General features: G+C 41.4%; 1 protein-coding gene across 20 annotated transcripts; it reads right to left on the bottom strand.

Annotated features, from left to right (window-relative positions):
• Nucleotides 1–9,132: 9,132 nt before the first annotated feature.
• LOC125536375 lies at nucleotides 9,133–14,914 on the bottom strand. 20 transcript variants are annotated; one of them, XR_007295024.1, is made up of 6 exons: nucleotides 14,379–14,914; nucleotides 13,577–13,980; nucleotides 13,208–13,350; nucleotides 11,999–12,152; nucleotides 10,445–10,530; nucleotides 9,133–9,742 (listed from the first exon to the last, which is right to left on the bottom strand). XR_007295024.1 is itself a non-coding variant. In XM_048699585.1 (5 exons), the coding sequence occupies exons 2-5, from the start codon at nucleotides 13,890–13,892 to the stop codon at nucleotides 10,506–10,508; spliced, it is 228 nt and encodes a 75-aa protein (XP_048555542.1). In that variant the 5' UTR covers nucleotides 13,893–13,980; nucleotides 14,379–14,914; the 3' UTR covers nucleotides 9,133–10,505. The 20 variants fall into 20 exon arrangements, 3 of the variants coding, with proteins under 3 accessions (XP_048555542.1, XP_048555541.1, XP_048555540.1); XR_007295015.1 differs by lacking the exon at nucleotides 13,208–13,350 and having other exon boundaries at nucleotides 12,100–12,152; nucleotides 13,577–13,681; nucleotides 13,848–13,980; XR_007295021.1 differs by having other exon boundaries at nucleotides 9,133–10,530.
• Nucleotides 14,915–18,440: the final 3,526 nt, after the last annotated feature.

Raw genomic sequence — 18,440 nt, 5'->3', positions numbered from 1 at the left:
TCTTGATGCTCAATATGTAAGCAGCTTCACCGAGATCTTTCTTTGAAAAAACTCCTTTCAAACATTCCTTTATGATTTGCAGAATAATTCTACATCATCTCCGATCAACAATATGCCATACATATACTTATCAGAAATGTTGTAGTGCTCCCACTCACTTCTTGTAAATACAGGCTTCACCGCAAGTCTGTATAAAACTATATGCTTTGATCAACTTATCAAAGCGTATATTCCAACTCCGAGATGCTTGCAACAGTCCATAGATGGATCGCTGGAGCTTGCATATTTTGTTAGTACCTTTAGGATCGACAAAACCTTCTGGTTGCATCATATACAACTCTTCTTTAATAAATCCTATTAAGGAATGCAGTTTTGTTTATCCATTTGCCAGATTTCATAAAATGTGGCAATAGCTAACATGATTTGGACAGACTTAAGCATAGATACGAGTGAGAAATTCTCATCGTGGTCAACACCTTAAACTTGTCGAAAACCTTTTTGCGACAATTCTAGCTTTGTAGATAGTAACACTACTATCAGCGTCCGTCTTCCTCTTGAAGATCCATTTAATCTCAATGGCTCGCCGATATTTGGGCAAGTCAATCAAAGTCCATACTTTGTTCTTATACATGGATCTCATCTCAGATTTCATGGCCTTAAGCCATTTCACGGAATCTGGGCTCATCATCGCTTCCTCATAGTTCGTAGGTTCGTCATGGTCAAGTAACATGACCTCCAGAACAGGATTACCGTACCACTCTGGTGCAGATCTCACTCTAGTTTACCTACGAGGTTCGGTAGTAACTTGATCTGAAGTTACATGATCATCATCATTAGCTTCCTCACTAATTGGTGTAGTATTCACAGGAACAGATTTCTGTGATGAACTACTTTCCAATAAGGCAGCAGGTAAAGTTACCTCATCAAGTTCTACTTTCCTCCCACTCACTTCTTTCGAGAGAAACTCCTTCTCTAGAAAGGATCCATTCTCAGCAATGAATAACTTGCCTTCGGATCTGTGATAGAAGGTGTACCCAACATTTTCTTTTGGGTATCCTATGAAGATTTACTTCTCCGATTTGGGTTCGAGCTTATCATGTTGAAACTTTTTCACATAAGCATCGCAGTCCCAAACTTTAAAAAACGACAGCTTAGGTTTCTCGCCAAACCACAGTTCATATGGTGTTGTCTCAACGGATTTAGATGGTGCCCTATTTAACGTGAATGTAGCTGTCTCTAATGCATAACCCCAAAACGATAGTGGTAAATCGGTAAGAGACATCATAGATCGCACCATATCTAATAAAGTACGGTTACGACGTTCGGACACACCATTACACTATGGTGTTCCAGGTGGCGTGAGTAGTGAAACTATTTCACATTGTTTTAACTGAAGGTCAAACTCGTAACTCAAATATTTTACTTCTGCGATCATATCGTAGAAACTTTTATTTTTGTTACGATGATTCTCCACTTCACTCTGAAATTCTTCGAAGTTTTCAAATGTTTCAAACTTGTGTTTCATCAAGTAGATATACTCATATCTGCTCAAATCATCTGTGAAGATCAGAAAATAATGATACCTGCCGCGAGCTTCAATATTCATGGGACCACATACATCAGTATGTATGATTTCCAACAAATCTGTTGCTCGCTCCATTGTTCTGGAGAACAGAGTCTTAGTCATCTTGCCCATGAGGCATGGTTCACAAGCATCAACTGATTCATAATCAAGTGATTCCAAAAGCCCATCAGCATGGATTTTCTTCATGCGCTTTACACCAATATGACCTAAACGGCAGTGCCACAAATAAGTTGCACTATCATTATTAACTTTGCATCTTTTGGCTTCAATATTATAAAAATGTGTATCACCACGATCGAGATCCAACAAACCATTTTCGTTGGGTGTATGACCATAGAAGGTTTTATTCATGTAAACAGAACAACAATTATTCTCTAACTTACATGAATAACCGTATTGCAATAAACATGATCAAATCATATTCATGCTCAACGCAAACACCAAATAACACTTATTTAGGTTCAACACTAATCCCGAAAGTATAGGGAGTGTGCGATGATGATTATATCAATCTTGGAACCACTTCCAACACACATCGTCACTTCACTCATAACTAGTCTTTGTTCATTCTGCAACTCCCGTTTCAAGTTACTACTCTTAGCAACTGAACTAGTATCAAATACCAAGGGGTTGCTACGAACACTAGTAAAATACACATCAATAATCTGTATATCAAATATACCTTTGTTCACTTTGCCATCCTTCTTATCCGCCAAATACTTGGGGCAGTTCCGCTTCCAGTGACCAGTCCCTTTACAGTAGAAGCACTTAGTCTCAGGCTTAGGACCAGACTTGGGCTTCTTCACTTGAGCAGCAACTTGCTTGCCGTTCTTCTTGAAGTTCCCTTTCTTTCCCTTTGCCCTTTTCTTGAAACTAGTGGTCTTGTTTACCATCAACACTTGATGCTTTTCTTGATTTCTACCTTCGTCGATTTCAGCATCACGAAGAGCTTGGGAATCGTTTCTGTTATCCCTTGCATATTATAGTTCATCACGAAGTTCTACTAACTTGGTGATGGTGACTAGAGAATTCTGTCAATCACTATTTTATCTGGAAGATTAACTCCCACTTGATTCAAGCGATTGTAGTACCCAGAAAATCTGAGCACATGCTCACTGCTTGAGCTATTCTCCTCCATTTGCCGCACGCCCCTCCCCCCCCAAGCGATTGCCGCACGCCCCTCCCCCCCCCAAGTCCGAATTGGACAAGGAGGGGGGCGGCGCCCCCCCCCCCTTTCCTTTCTTCCCTCTCCTCCTTCCCCCCCCCCAAGTCCTAATCCAACTAGGGAAAGGGAGGGGAGTCCTACTCCCGGTAGGAGTAGGACTCCTCCTGCGCGCCTCCTCCTAGGGCCGGCCGCACCCCCCCTTGGCTCCTTTATATACGGGGGCAGGGGGCACCCCTAGACACAAGTTGATCTCTAAGATCGTTCTCTTAGCCGTGTGCGGTGCCCCCTTCCACCATAGTCCTTGATAATATTGTAGTGGTGCTTAGGCGAAGCCCTGCGACAGTAGAACATCAAGATCGTCACCACGCCGTCGTGCTGACGGAACTCTTCCCCGACACTTTGCTGGATCGGAGTCCGGGGATCGTCATCGAGCTGAACGTGTGCTAGAACTCGGAGGTGCCGTAGTTTCGGTGCTTGATCGGTCGGGCCGTGAAGACGTACGACTACATCAACCGCGTTGTCATAACGCTTCCGCTGTCGGTCTACAAGGGTACGTAGATCACACTCTCCCCTCTCGTTGCTATGCATCACCATGATCTTGCGTGTGCGTAGGAAATTTTTTGAAATTACTACGTTACCCAACAATCACATCACAACATGCCCTGCAAAAACAAGTTAGACGTCCTCTACTTTGTTGTTGCAAGTTTTACGTGGCTGCTACGGGCTGAGCAAGAACCGTTCTTACCTACGCATCAAAACCACAACGATAGTTTGTCAAGTTAGTGCTGTTTTAACCATCTCAAGGACCGGGCGTAGCCACACTCGGTTCAACTAAAGTTGGAGAAACTGACACCCGCTAGTCACCTGTGTGCATAGCACGGCGGTAAAACCAGTCTCGCGTAAGCGTACGCGTAATGTCGGTCCGGGCCGCTTCATCCAACAATACCGCCAAACCAAAGTGTGACATGTTGGTAAGCAGTATGACTTATATCGCCCACAACTCACTTGTGTTCTACTCGTGCATATGACATCTACGCATAAAACCTGGCTCTGATACCACTATTGGGGAACGTAGTAATTTCAAAAATTTCCTACGCACACGCAAGATCATGGTGATGCATAGCAATGAGAGGGGAGAGTGTTGTCCACGTACCCTCGTAGACCGAAAGTGGAAGCGTTAGCACAATGCGGTTGATGTAGTCGTACGTCTTCACAATCCGACCGATCCAAGTACCGAACGCACGGCACCTCCGAGTTCACACACGTTCAGTTCGATGACGTCCCGTGAACTCCGATCCAGCAGAGCTTCATGGGAGAGTTCCGTCAGCACGGCGGCATGATGACGGTGATGATGTTGCTACCGACGCAGGGCTTCGCCTAAGCACCGCTACGATATGACTGAGGTGGAATATGGTGGAGGGGGGCACCGCACACGGCTGAGAGAGATCAACAGATCAACTTGTGTGTCTAGAGGTGCCCCCCTGCCCCTGTATATAAAGGAGCAAGGGGGAAGGCCGGTCGGCCCTCTATGGGCGCGCCAGGAGGAGGAGTCCTCCTCCTAGTAGGAGTAGGACTCCCCTTTCCTACTCCTACTAGGAGGAGGAAAGGGAGGAGGAGAAGGAGAAGGAAGGAGAAGGAGGAAAGGGGGGCCGGCCCCCTAGTCCAATTCGGTTTGGGCTAGGGGGGCCACGCGCACTGCCTCCTCTCTTCCACCACTTGGCCCATGAGGCCCATTACTTCTTCCTCGTATTCCCGTAACTCCCCGGTACCCCTGAAAATACCCGAATCACTTGGAACCTTTCCGATGTCCAAATATAGTCGTCCAATATATCGATCTTTACGTCTCGACCATTTCGAGACTCCTCGTCATGTCCCCGATCTCATCCGGGACTCCGAACTACCTTCGGTACATCAAATCACATAAACTCATAATACAATCGTCACCGAAACTTTAAGCGTGCGGACCCTACGAGTTCGAGAACTATGTAGACATGACCGAGACATGTCTCCGGCCAATAACCAATAGCGGAACCTGGATGCTCATATTGGCTCCCACATATTCTACGAAGATCTTTATCGGTCAGACCGCATAACAACATATGTTGTTCCCTTTGTCATCGGTATGTTACTTGCCCGAGATTCGATCGTCGGTATCTCAATACCTAGTTCAATCCTGTTACCGGCAAGTCTCTTTACTCGTTCCGTAATACATCATTCCGCTACTAACTCATTACTTGCAATGCTTGCAAGGCTTTAAGTGATGTGCATTACCGAGAGGGCCCAGAGATACCTCTCCGACAATCGGAGTGACAAATCCTAATCTCGAAATACGCCAACCCAACAAGTACCTTTGGAGACACCTGTAGAGCACCTTTATAATCACCCAGTTACGTTGTAACGTTTAGTAGCACACAAAGTGTTCCTCCGGTAAACGGGAGTTGCATAATCTCATAGTCATAGGAACATGTATAAGTCATGAAGAAAGCAATAGCAACAAACTAAACGATCAAGTGCTATGCTAACGGAATGGGTCAAGTCAATCACATAATGCTTTAATGATGTGATCCCGTTAATCAAATGACAACTCATGTCTATGGCTAGGAAACTTAACCATCTTTGATTCAACGAGCTAGTCAAGTAGAGGCATACTAGTGACATACTGTTTGTCTATGTATTCACACATGTATTATGTTTCCGGTTAATACAATTATAGCATGAATAATAAACATTTATCATGATATAAGGAAATAAATAATAACTTTATTATTGCCTCTAGGGCATATTTCCTTCACACACGGGCAGGTGGCACAACCACTCCTGGCCACGCGGGGTGGCTGTGTGGGCTCATGGCTTGGCCTCTCGATCTCTCCCGAAGCTTTTGGTGTTTTGTGTTGCCCCAAAAAAATCATATTAAAGTGGCAAGTGATTTTGACCTCCGTAGATATTGATTTCTTGCGAAGCCAAAAACAAGCAGAAAACAAGAACCGACACTGGACACTAAATTAATAAGTTAGTCCAAAAAATAATATAAATTGCTATAAAATGATCATATAATAGCAATGAAACAATTAAAAATTATAGATATGTTTGATAAGTATCAGTAGATGAGGGTGTGTGTGATAAAGTGACACAACAATGTTTTTAATGGGTTAAGTCGCCTCGTCGAAGCACGACCTACATCCTATGAGGAGAGTCATCAAGAGGTGCTCGGTGCACGCCACACGTGGGGTGTTGCCGCTTCCTAAGTACCATGACTCCCGACTAGTCTGAGCCTTACTAGATCCCTCAGAATCGAGTTCCCGACCTCCTGTTGAGTGTTGTTCTAGGGAGGGGGGAGAGTGACTTCTACCCTTGAGTTTATTCAAGTGGGAGGGGATTATTTAGATGTCAATGTGGGGTCTTATATAGCCTAGGTGACCTTTTTGAGTGACCAAGGCTGCCCTTAAGAAGAGGAAGTGGGATGTTAGAACTATGTAATTTTTCGTCCTTTTTCCCATGTCCCTCTAGTTGGGATAGGAGGTGGATTATAGCACACTTATTATATGTCTTTGTCATTTGGTCAGATATGCAACTTGTTGGCTGGATATGCTCTATGTGTTGGTCATTTGACGGAATATGCAACTTGTTGACAATGTCTTTTTTTCTAGCCTCCCGTGTGTGCAACTTGTTCTTGAAGGTGGAGACGAAGAACTTCGTCATCATGAATTGTTGGTTGAAGTTTAATGGGCAACCCAAGTGGCAACTAAACACTGCCAACTCCATCAAGACCGTCAGCATCGGCGATGAAGAAGCGGGTGATCCAACCCACCAACAAAAGAGTTGCCCGAGAAGGTTGGAAGGTCGTTCAGGGGAAAGAAGTGGGACGAGGATAAGGAGAAGCGAGAAGGGGCGGCAACCAAGATGACAGAGAGGTTCAAGAGCGTCTTGGCAAAGAAGGAGGAAGCATGTGTCAAGCGCTCCGACGTGAAGGGGGAAATAAGGCGGAGAGGTTTAACATCTCGATGATGGCGACTAGAAGAAGATCAACCTCGAAGAGAGGACGGTTGAGCTCGCGGCTTCTTCGAAGGATATCAAAAAATTGACCATGAGGATGAACGAGTTGGATGACGATGCAACAATGATCATGTGTGTCATCCATGTCAATATGTTGAAGCGCTTGGCGTCGAGATGGAGGCAGACGAGAAGGAGGCGGGTGGTGAGGAGGAGCTGACGACAGATTGAGCTAGAAGGCTCAGACAACCTGTCTGGTGATGTCTACTACACAACCTTCTTCTTGTAGACGTTGTTAGGCCTCCAAGTGCAGAGGTTTGTAGGACAGTAGCATATTTCCCTCAAGTGGATGACCTAAGGTTTATCAATCCGTAGGAGGCATAGGATGAAGATGGTCTCTCTCAAACAACCCTGCAACCAAATAACAAACAGTCTCTTGTGTCCCCAACACACCCAATACAATGGTAAATTGTATAGGTGCACTAGTTCGGCGAAGAGATGGTGATACAAGTGCAATATGGATGATAGATATAGGTTTTTGTAATCTGAAAATATAAAAACAGCAAGGTAACTAATGATAAAAGTAAGCACAAACGGTATTGCAATGCGTTGAAACAAGGCCTAGGGTTCATACTTTCACTAGTGCAAGTTCTCTCAACAATGATAACATAATTGGATCATATAACTATCCCTCAACATGCAACAAAGAGTCACTCCAAAGTCACTAATAGCGAAGAACAAACGAAGAGATTATGGTAGGGTACGAAACCACCTCAAAGTTATTCTTTCCAATCAATCCGTTGGGCTATTCCTATAAGTGTCACAAACAGCCCTATAGTTCGTACTAGAATAACACCTTAAGACACAATTCAACCAAAACCCTAATGTCACCTAGATACTCCAATGTCACCTCAAGTATCCGTGGGTATGATTATACGATATGCATCACACAATCTCAGATTCATCTATTCAACCAACACATAGAACCTCAAAGAGTGCCTCAAAGTTTCTACCGAAGAGTCAAGACGAAAACGTGTGCCAACCCCTATGCATAGGTTCATGGGAGGAACCCGCAAGTTGATCACCAAAACATACATCAAGTGGATCAATAGAATACCCCATTGTCATCACGGGTATCCCACGCAAGACATACATCAAGTGTTCTCAAATCCTTAAAGACTCAATCCGATAAGATAACTTCAAAGGGAAAACTCAATCCATTACAAGAGAGTAGAGGGGGAGAAACATCATAAGATCCAACTATAATAGCAAAGCTCGCGATACATCAAGATCGTATCACCTCAAGAACACGAGAGAGAGAGAGAGGGATCAAACACATAGCTACTGGTACATACCCTCAGCCCCGAGGGAGAACTACTCCCTCCTTGTCATGGAGAGCGCCGGGATGATGAAGATGGTCACCGGAGAGGGATTCCCCCTCCGACAGGGTGTCAGAACGGGTCTAGATTGGTTTTCAGAGGCTACGGAGGCTTCTGGCAACGGAACTCCTGATCTATTGTGCTCCCCAAAGTTTTTAGGGTATGTGGGTATACTAATGGACCCGTTGCACCAAATGGCGCAGAGGCACACTAAATCCATGTTCGCGATGAAAAATATCCATGGTTTAATCCCCTTTAATAGGAAACATGGTGGATTGTTATCTACAATGATATGTGTATACATATTTTAATGTCATAGCACAAAATACGTGCTACCATTTTCGCAGAGACCCATTTGAAATCATGTTCACATTGAAAACATTTGCGGTTTTTAGTGACTTGTGTTTGAGCAAAAAAATACATAGGCTCTTGTTTAAAAATATAAGTACCTTCAAAACCATGAGTGCTTTAAAAATATTTTCATTAGTTAGGAGCTTTAGGTTTAAGCAAACATGTATGATTGGAGCTTTAGCCCTTCTGTATGGAAATAACAAAGGAGCATCAAACAATAAATAGCAGATGAACAATAGTTTGAAACGTCTCAATAATAGCAATAGCTATCGTCTATGATTTTTATAACTATCAAACATGCCTAAAACATCATTTCTACTGAATTGACATAACAAGTATTTATGGTAAGGGACACCATCACATAGATTAAAGAAAAAAGGGAGTGATCAATAGTTCAACAGTAAAGCATCGACAACTTGCATGGTGATAGGAACAAGTGGTACTGTGTCGAGTCGTTTCTCTAAGTTGCGGTACATATCCTGAAGCCTTGCAGTGCTCCATGGGCAGCAGTGCATCGCCCTACACACATCGCCCTACCACAAACAACATGCTGGTATTTTTACCTGATAAAATTGATAGTGATACAAATTTATTTGCCAATTGTACCAGCGAATGAAAAAATGCAATGTTTCATTAAGATCACTATCCGACTATTTTTACAAAAAGAACCAAAACTGAATCCAGAAAACAAATGTTGTTTTGCGCCAAATGGCGCAAGATACCAGGTCAAACCCTTGGTTATTTGAGAGAAGATGAGTTCCAATTTAGCAAATATTCTGTATCCCGTTGCACCAAATGGCGCAAAGTCCAATTCAAACCAAGAGCTAAATGCAAATATTTGCTTAATAATGTAAGAATGTAACATATTAGATCATTAGTAGCTTACAATAGTTGAGTCTGCAATTAGATGATCCAAGTAGTTGTACACATGGGCAACACAATAAATCAAATGTGCTCAAGATATGATAAAGCACTGTGTCCGTGCAGTTCTTAGGAATATTGTCCATTGCATCATATATGTTATCATGTCACAGTAGTAATTTGGATTAAACAATAGAGATAAAGAACGGCAACACAGAATCAAGTTTGTCTTAGGGATGATGGTAAATTACAACAGACACCAACTAAGATTCAAGAAAAGTGCCATTCGGTTGGAGGAAAGATGATTTCTTCAGTGACCATATAAGGACCTTGCTTCAGTGGTCAATGGTGTAGTTGTTGTCGTGGGCTGCACCAAACAACGGCCTCCTCGAGCTTGTTTATCCAGAGACCCTATACACCAGAGTGTTGGTTGTTTGATCAACAACCAAAGAATAGCCTGACGTGATACTTTTGGTTGTTTATATATCTTGGAAGGTGGGTACCTAATAGTCTGGTTTCAAGTAAGCGAGTAAAGGAAAAGGTAACATTTTTACTTCTGAGGAAATATCAACAATCTGGTTCTACAAAAGAGTTAATGGACCTACCTCGTGTAGGTAGCTACTTTACTACAAAATGCAGATAGGTTAATCAGCAAGATTCTAATTTTGAAAACAATAAACTGGTAAAACTTGTACAAAACCGCAAAATTATTATTATCCTGATTGGCCAAATAAGCATGTGCGCGCAATAAATTCAGAATTTTTGTTGCTAAGAAAATGAGCTAAGGTCTACATCAAAAGAAGGTAACAAGAGCAATATTGTGGGTATAGCCATCATCTTTGTACAGAAAAGAAAGCTACCATCTTTGCAAATAACTCTTCTTCTTTCACAACTCATTTGAACATCTCCTAATGTTCCTGGTCATGTAAGCAAATATTAAACCTCGTCTCCTTCGAGGGACAAAAAACATCAATGTTCATTTTCACATTGAGTTAAAAAATTAAGAAAATCTATTGTTCCTGAAAACAATCGCATGCACAATGTAGTTTATGAAATTATGCGCATATATATAGCACATAGCCAATGACTTCTGATCATGACATCGTTACTTACCTGACGATGTTAAATATGATTAAAGGCTGAATAGCCTGGGCGACCACAAAGTTTTGTACTATCAGTACAGAACTTTATCCAATAACCTATATTAGTATAGGATGTTGAGAAGGAAGCCGGCTTGAAAAAAATCTAATAAGAAAGCATCAATTGATAAAAATATAAAAACAGCCTATAATACTATTACGATATATGAACTTTAAACTGTAACTGAATGGTAGACATTATAGTGCTTCGATGTAGGCAAGAATAAACTCTTCTAATAATTTTATTGCTAATGTTTCAGTCAATACTTAAAAGAGAGACATATTCTGGGTGTAAGAAGACATAAATATGGAAGTGGACTGTCCATTGAATGTGTGGGAAAGGCATCGTACCATAAATATCTATGGCATGTCAATTTATATATATAGTAAAACACATTATCCCTTTTGTCTATGAAAAGAGAAGAACATTTGATATTGCCACTTAAGTTATTTCATATTGTACAGCTAATGAGATATTGGCCTACAATCTCTATATCCCCTTATCCGGGTGCCTAAACTCTATCTCTGCCCATATGTTAGATGGCCTAAGCAAGCGCACCGCGCTACCAATTGCCTGTGCAGATACCAATTCTTCTGGATTATACAAAGCAGTTGTTGAAGGACAGCGCAGAACTAATTTGAAAGTTCACCAAAAATCAGGTAGCAATACAGGGCACTCCATCAGCATCTTTTTTCCTTGGTCCATCCCTGAAATTTCCTACTGAACTGTAGCAGGTCCGTCAATTGTGCAGGCTAAAGTACGTATATGTGGTAAATAGCATGTTGGGCAAGGATTTACTTGAAATAGAAGATGGAATGTAAAAATTATATGTGTGTGTGTGTGTGTGTGTGTGTGTGAAATTAGCCAGACAAATGTATAAAAAGACCTTAGGTCATGATTCCTTTTCAAAATGAAGGTTTCTCTAACAGTTTTGTCATTGGATAATCATCATATATCACAGTTACTAATCATGGGTTAGTGCAGAGTTCTCTATAAAATATTTTCCTACAAAAGGGAAAAAGAGAGAGTGCTCTCCAAACATAGAACAGAGCTGAATAATAGACTCCTACCAAGTCCACTCTATGCAGCGAAAATATGGTTGAGGAAATCCACCAACAAAAACTAAATTTGCAGCTCACACTAAACAACATAGTTTTTTTCCTGAATTTACACTTGCAGTATCACATACCAAAATGGATGCAGTAATTACATGGAGTAATTAGACTGTTGAAAAAAGGATGCTCCATGTATATTAAAAGTCAACCTAGTGTAATTTTCATTTAAGAATAATATAGCATTAAACTTGCGATATACTTGTATGCGTATTTTCTTGGGATCTCACTTGCTTCCCTATTATGTACACCCACGCGCTCTCCTCCATACTAAGTATATGTTGGCTACTTCAGTAGCACCTATCCATATCTTCATTTCGCTAGGAGATCCGTTGGAAGAGAAGTAAAGACTCTGTTCTTCGCCTTTATTGCATATACATACATACACATATTCGGTTGACAAAGCATGGCTTACTTTATAAGTATCGTAACTTTGAAATAAAACGCGTCTCTGCAGCACTTCTCTTCGTCTCGGATGTCAATACGAAGACTGAATTTCTGAATTGCGGGGTTAACCTGTGCATGTCGTTCCCCCAGAACCCGAACGACCACTGCTCCTTGCCATAATCCTGCACACAAAACAACAGAAAATAAGAATTAGGCATCTGGCAGAGAGCCTTGTCGGATGATCTGAGCAACCGCTGGAAGAGAACCTAGATGGCGACCATATGGGAGAGGGAAGAACGCAAGCCAAAGTTGTGGCGACGCAGTCAAGCAAGCAAGAAAGTTCAGAGAAATGCAGCGTAAAGTTCGGTAAGAAGCAAGAAATTATGTAAAGAGAAAGACACATGTGAACTAATCTGGCAGCAGTTTTAACACATCACAGTTTTCTGAACATTTGACAGGACAACTCATGTGCATTTTGATAAACTCTGTACACTGGAAGTAGGCGTCACGCGCCAATCTCAGTGCCACATTATTACATTACTTCCACACTCTCCATGGAACGAATATGCAGAATTTGGCATGTGTTGGCAATTGAAAAACACTGGATACAATATCTTTGACTTTAGCAGAAAGCAAAACATTGGTATAGTGCTCAAACAATCCCAAAATGGTATTAAGAAATGTGAAATGGTAAACATGTTAACATTGTTCAGTGCTCAAACAATCCCAAAATGGTATTAAGAAATCTATCCTGGCCTTCCAGTTTATAGAAAGAAAAGAGACGGGAGCTTAGACAGACTTTGCACAATGCTAATTCATCCACTAAGCTTCTACCAGAAATAAGCTTGCATTGCAGATTCAGTAATTAGCTGTGTTGCATGTAGAACTATGGAGCATTCATGGCTGTATATAATTTTCAGAAGCTGCGATTATTTTGTCAGGGACTCATGGCTGTATATAATTTTCACAAGCAGCAACCCCTATGTGACAACCTAACCTCCAGTGACAAAGCTATAAACCATCTAATGGACCAAAATGAAGCTTTCGACATTCTGGACATGACTATCACCATTTTTTTAGTCTCTTTGTGGGCTCTTCAAAATAGGGAAGAATACGAAGTTTCTTAAAAGCACACATGTTCAGAACCAAATGTAGATGAAATAAAGCTCAACAATCAAAATGCTATGCTAATTAACCAATTTAAAACCAAGATGGAATAAAAACAGCTTGTACATACCCCTAGAAATTGGTTCTGAACCTGCAATGCAGTTTCTTCTAATTGTTGTTGTAGCAATTCCCATCAAAATTGTAAATGAGAGGTAAAATTCAGAAAACTCTTACATTCATGACCATAACTATTTGTAGTGATTCCCATCAAAACTGCAAATGAGAAGATAAAATTCAGAAAACTCTTACATTCGTTAATATAAATATTCACATGTCAACTATATAGAAAGAAAAAGACACTTTATTTTCATCTAAAAGGACTTTACCAACACATCAATACCATGTATGCAATCTCGACAAGCCAGACAGAGTTAGATGCAAAGGTTAAATGAACTAACTGGACATGCCAAAATAGTAACCCCTCCTCCGGTGAACATACCTGAAAAATGACATCTTCGAGTTCCTCCAGAACTGCAACTTCCCCGGTCGAGGAGCTCTCTATATCAGCCACTGACATCCTCTTCCTCATGGTGCTCACCTCAGCCTGCAATTTCAGCGGACAGGGAGGTCCAGGAAGAAGAAACAAGTGGAAGAACAGAAATAGGAAAAAAGAAACGAAAACCGAGGTGTCTTGATGCCTCGACGAACATGTGACCTCGGCAGGAGCAAGAGGAGGGACCCAGGCAGCGGCAGCGGTGGCAGTGCGATACCTCAACCAGGAGGCGGCTACTCCAGCACGGTAGATGGGGAGGCATGGACGCGTGGTCCGATAGAGATGCTCGTATCGATGAAGACGATGAGACGACGCCGATATTTCTTTATCAAAGATTTTTCATCAATTATCTGTAGAACATAAAGAGAGATGAAGGAGAACATGTCAGAATGCAGAACTACCTCAGATATTCAAGCATACTAACTGAAGGAGCTCCTTGAAGAAATGAAAGAACAACTTGAAAATCGTGTGTAGTTTAAAAAAAGTTGATATAAATACTTCTTGATCTCAATGTTGAAGAGTAACAAATACGTGAATTGCAGGCCTAAATCTGCAAGGAATATTTCCAGATCTTCTATTCCAAAATCGACTAAATATTGCAATAGGAAAAAAATGCATGGATAAAAAGTTTGCCTCAGACATCCCATACTCAAAGACCTAAATCTAAAATACATATCGCTAGTGATTCTATTCTCAGATCAAATCAAATAAATAAGAGACAAAGGGGCAGAGAAAGAGAGAGATTAACCTGGGTATGCAGCCAACAGCGAGGAGGGTGCTGAAGCGAGTGAGAGCAAGGGGAGGGAGAGAGAGGAGGAGGCCGGCTGCACCATCTGCTTTGCTCGCTCCTCTGCACTTACCCAGACGCCAGGGTTCTGGTCCAAGCCGGAGAAGAGCAGCCGCTGTTTGAGGCGCCCTTGGCTACCCTCCGTCTTGTTCACTGGCCGGTGCTAGACAAGGGGAGATAAAGCCCCGGTGTTCTGCCCCTACTGAGGCATCTCTGCTCCAGCACGGGGAGAATGGAGGTGGCCGGCGGCACAGGGAGAAAGGAGGGGGGCGGCGGCACGGGGAGGAGAGGAGGCGGCTGAGGCAAGCGGGGAGAGGGGGCGGCGGCGTGGGAGAGGATGGAGCGGGGAGGAGACGAGGCGAAGGGGACGCGGGGCTCGGGACGAGAAGGTTTGGCGGCTAGGGTTTGACCCTTCTGGTTGTTCTGCAGGTCGAGCCGAGCGTGGGGCGCGGGCGGAGCGGATTGGCGAATCCCTCGCGAACATGGAAAAGCCACACCCAGCCAATGAACTCACGAGACGAGCCCATCCGTTATTGGCCAGTAAAGATGACCGCGAGGTAAAAATTGAATTTGACCACGAAGTGAAGATCAGACGGCCCAAATGAGCCTGATGGCCGATCCAATGGTCAGAAGTGGACCAAATCGAGGGAGCATCCTGGAGCCAAGTTGGCTAGCATCCTTATAGGTTAGAATATGGGAGGAAGAAGTACGTCGGTGGACCTTCGCGCTGTCCACGAGGCAGGGAGGCGCGCCCCCCACCCTCGTGGGCAGGCCGGGACTCTCCTGGTCCATCTCCGATACTCCGTGGGCTTCTTCTGACCTAAAAATAAGTTCCGTGAAGTTTCAGGTCAATTGGACTCCGTTTGATTTTTCCTTTTCTGTGATACTCTAAAACAAGAAAAAAAACAGAAACTGGCATTGGGCTCTAGGTTAATAGGTTAGTCCCAAAAATCATATAAAATAGCATATAAATGCATATAAAATATCCAAGGTTGATAATATAATAACATGAAATGGAGATGTATCAGCATCCCCAAGCTTAATTCTTGCTCGTCCTCGAGTAGGTAAATGATAAAAACAGAATTTTTGATGTAGAATGCTACCTAACATATTTCTCTAAGTAATTTTTCTTTATTGTGGCAAGAATAATCAGATTCATAAGATTCAAGACAAAAGTTTAATATTGACATAGAAATAATAATACTTTCAGCATACTAACAAAGCAATTATGTCTTCTCAAAATAACATGGCTAAAGAAAGCTATCCCTACAAAATCATATAGTCTGGCTATGCTTCATCTTCACCATACAAAATATTTAAATCATGCACAACCCCGATGACAAGCCAAGCAATTGTTTCATACTTTTGATGTTCTCAAACTTTTTCAATCTTCACGCAATATATGAGCGTGAGCCATGAATATAGCACTATAGGTGGAATAGAATGGTGGTTGTGGAGAAGATAAAAAGAAGAAGATGGTCTCACATCAACTAGGCGTATTAACGGGCTATGGAGATGTCCATTAATAGATATCAATGTGAGTGAGTAGGGATTGTCATGCAACGGATGCACTAGAGCTATAAATGTATGAAAGCTCAACAAAAGAAACTAAGTGGGTGTGCATCTAACTTGCTTGCTCATGAAGACCTAGGGCATTTGAGGACGCCCATTGTTGAAATATACAAGCCAAGTTCTATAATAAAAGATTCCCACTAGTATATGAAAATGACAACATAGGAGACTCTCTATCATGAAGATCATGGTGCTACTTTGAAGCACAAGTGTGGTAAAAGGATAGTAGAATTGCTCCTTTTATTTTATTTCCCTTTTTTTCTTTTTTGGGCCTTCCTTTTCTTGCCTTTTTTGGGACAATACGCTATTATTGATGATCATCACACTTCTATTTATTTACAACTCAATGATTACAACTCGATACTTAGAACAAGATATGACTCTATATGAATGCCTCCGACGGTGTACCGGGATGTGCAATGACTCATGAGTGACATGTACGAAAGAATTATGAACGGTGGCTTTGCCACAAATATGATGTCAACTACATGATCATGCAAAGTAATATGACAATGATGGAGCGTGTCATAATAACAGGACGGTGGAAAGTTGCATGGCAATATATCTCGAAATGGCTATGAAAATGCCATAATAGGTAGGTATGGTGGTTGTTTTGAGGAAGGTATATGGTGGGTTTATGGTACCGGCGAAAGTTGCGCGGTACTAGAGAGGCTAGCAATGGTGGAAGGGTGAGAGTGCGTATAATCCATGGACTCAACATTAGTTATAAAGAACTCACATACTTATTGCAAAAATCTATTAGTTATCGAAACAAAGTACTACGCGCATGCTCCTAGGGGGATAGATTGGTAGGAAAAGACCATCGCTCGTCCCCGACCGCCACTCATAAGGAAGACAATCAATAAATACATCATGCTCCGACTTCTTAACATAACGGTTCACCATACGTGCATGCTACGGGAATCACAAACTTCAACACAAGCATTTCTCAAATTCACAACTACTCAACTAGCACGACTCTAATATCACCATCTCCATATCTCAAAACAATTATCAAGTATCAAACTTCTCATAGTATTCAATGCACTCTATATGAAAAAATTTATTATATCCTTCTTGGATGCCCATCATATTAGAACTAAATTCATAACCAAAGCAAACTACCATGTTGTTCTAAAGACTCTCAAAATAATATAAGTGAAGCACAAGAGTTTATCTATTTCTTCAAAATAAAATCACCACCGTGATCTAAAAAGATATAAGTGAAGCACTAGAGCAAATGACAAACTACTCCGAAAGATATAAGTGAAGACCAATGAGTAGTCGAATAATTATGCAACTATGTGAAGATTCTCTAACATTAAAGAATTTCAGATCTTGGTATTTTATTCAAAAAGAAAGCAAAACTAAATAAAATAAAATGACGCTCCAAGCAAAACACATATCATGTGGTGAATAAAAATATAGCTCCAAGTAAAGTTACCGATGAACGAAGACGAAAGAGGGGATGCCTTCCGAGGCATCCCCAAACTTAGGCTCTTGTTTGTCCTTGAATTTTACCTTGGGGTGCCATGGGCATCCCCAATCTTAGGCTCTTGCCACTCCTTGTTTCATAATCCATCAAAACTTAACCCAAAACTTGAAAACTTCACAACACAAAACTCAAAATAGAAAATCTCATGAGCTCCGTTAGCGAAAGAAAACAAAACACCACTTCAAGGTACTGTAATGAACTCATTCTTGATTTATATTGGTGTTAAACCTACTGCATTCCAACTTCTCTATGGTTTATAAACTATTTTACTAGCCATAGATTCATCAAAATAAGCAAACAACACATAGAAAACAGAATCTGTCAAAAACAGAACAGTCTGTAGTAATCTGTAACTAACGCAAACTTCTGGAACCCCAAAAATTCTAAAATAAATTACTGGACGTGAGGAATTTATCTATTAATCATCTTCAAAAATAATTAACTAAATAGCACTATCCAAATAAAAATGGCATCAATTCTCGTGAGCGCTAAAGTTTCTATTTTTTACAGCAAGATCAACAAGACTTTTCCCAAGTCTTCCCAACGGTTCTACTTGGCACAAACACTAATTAAAACATAAAAAACACAATCATAACAGAGGATAGATGATTAATTTCTTACTAAACATGAACAAAAAGAAAATTGGGTTGCCTCCCAACAAGCGCTATCGTTTAACGCCCCTAGCTAGGCATGATGATTTCAATGATGCTCACATAAAGGATAAGAATTGAAACATAAAGAGAGCATCTTGAAGAATATGACTAGCACATTTAAGCCTAACCCACTTCCTATGCATAGGGATTTCGTGAGCAAACAACTTATGAGAATAAGAATCAACTTGCATAGGAAGGCAAAATAAGCATAACTTTAAAACTTTAAGCACATAGAGAGGAAACTTAGTATTATTGCAATTCCTACAAGCATATGTTCCTCCCTCATAATAATTTTCAGTAGCA

The sequence above is a fragment of the Triticum urartu genome, chromosome 2, assembly GCF_003073215.2.
Source record: "Triticum urartu cultivar G1812 chromosome 2, Tu2.1, whole genome shotgun sequence".
NCBI classification, from domain to species: Eukaryota; Viridiplantae; Streptophyta; class Magnoliopsida; order Poales; family Poaceae; genus Triticum; species Triticum urartu.
The sequence above is the reverse complement of the archived record's forward strand: the minus strand, read 5'-3'. Positions and strand labels throughout refer to the sequence as shown.

Bases quoted from the DNA above. Each gene is read 5' to 3' on its own strand.
- LOC125536375 (XM_048699583.1), bottom strand. From the start codon at position 13,892: ATGCCTCCCCATCTACCGTGCTGGAGTAGCCGCCTCCTGGTTGAG. The intron at 13,682-13,847 runs GTATCGCACTGC...CTGAAATTGCAG, and splicing joins GTAGCCGCCTCCTGGTTGAG to GCTGAGGTGAGCACCATGAG. The intron at 12,153-13,576 runs GTATGTTCACCG...TTTTGTGTGCAG, and splicing joins TCGAAGATGTCATTTTTCAG to GATTATGGCAAGGAGCAGTG.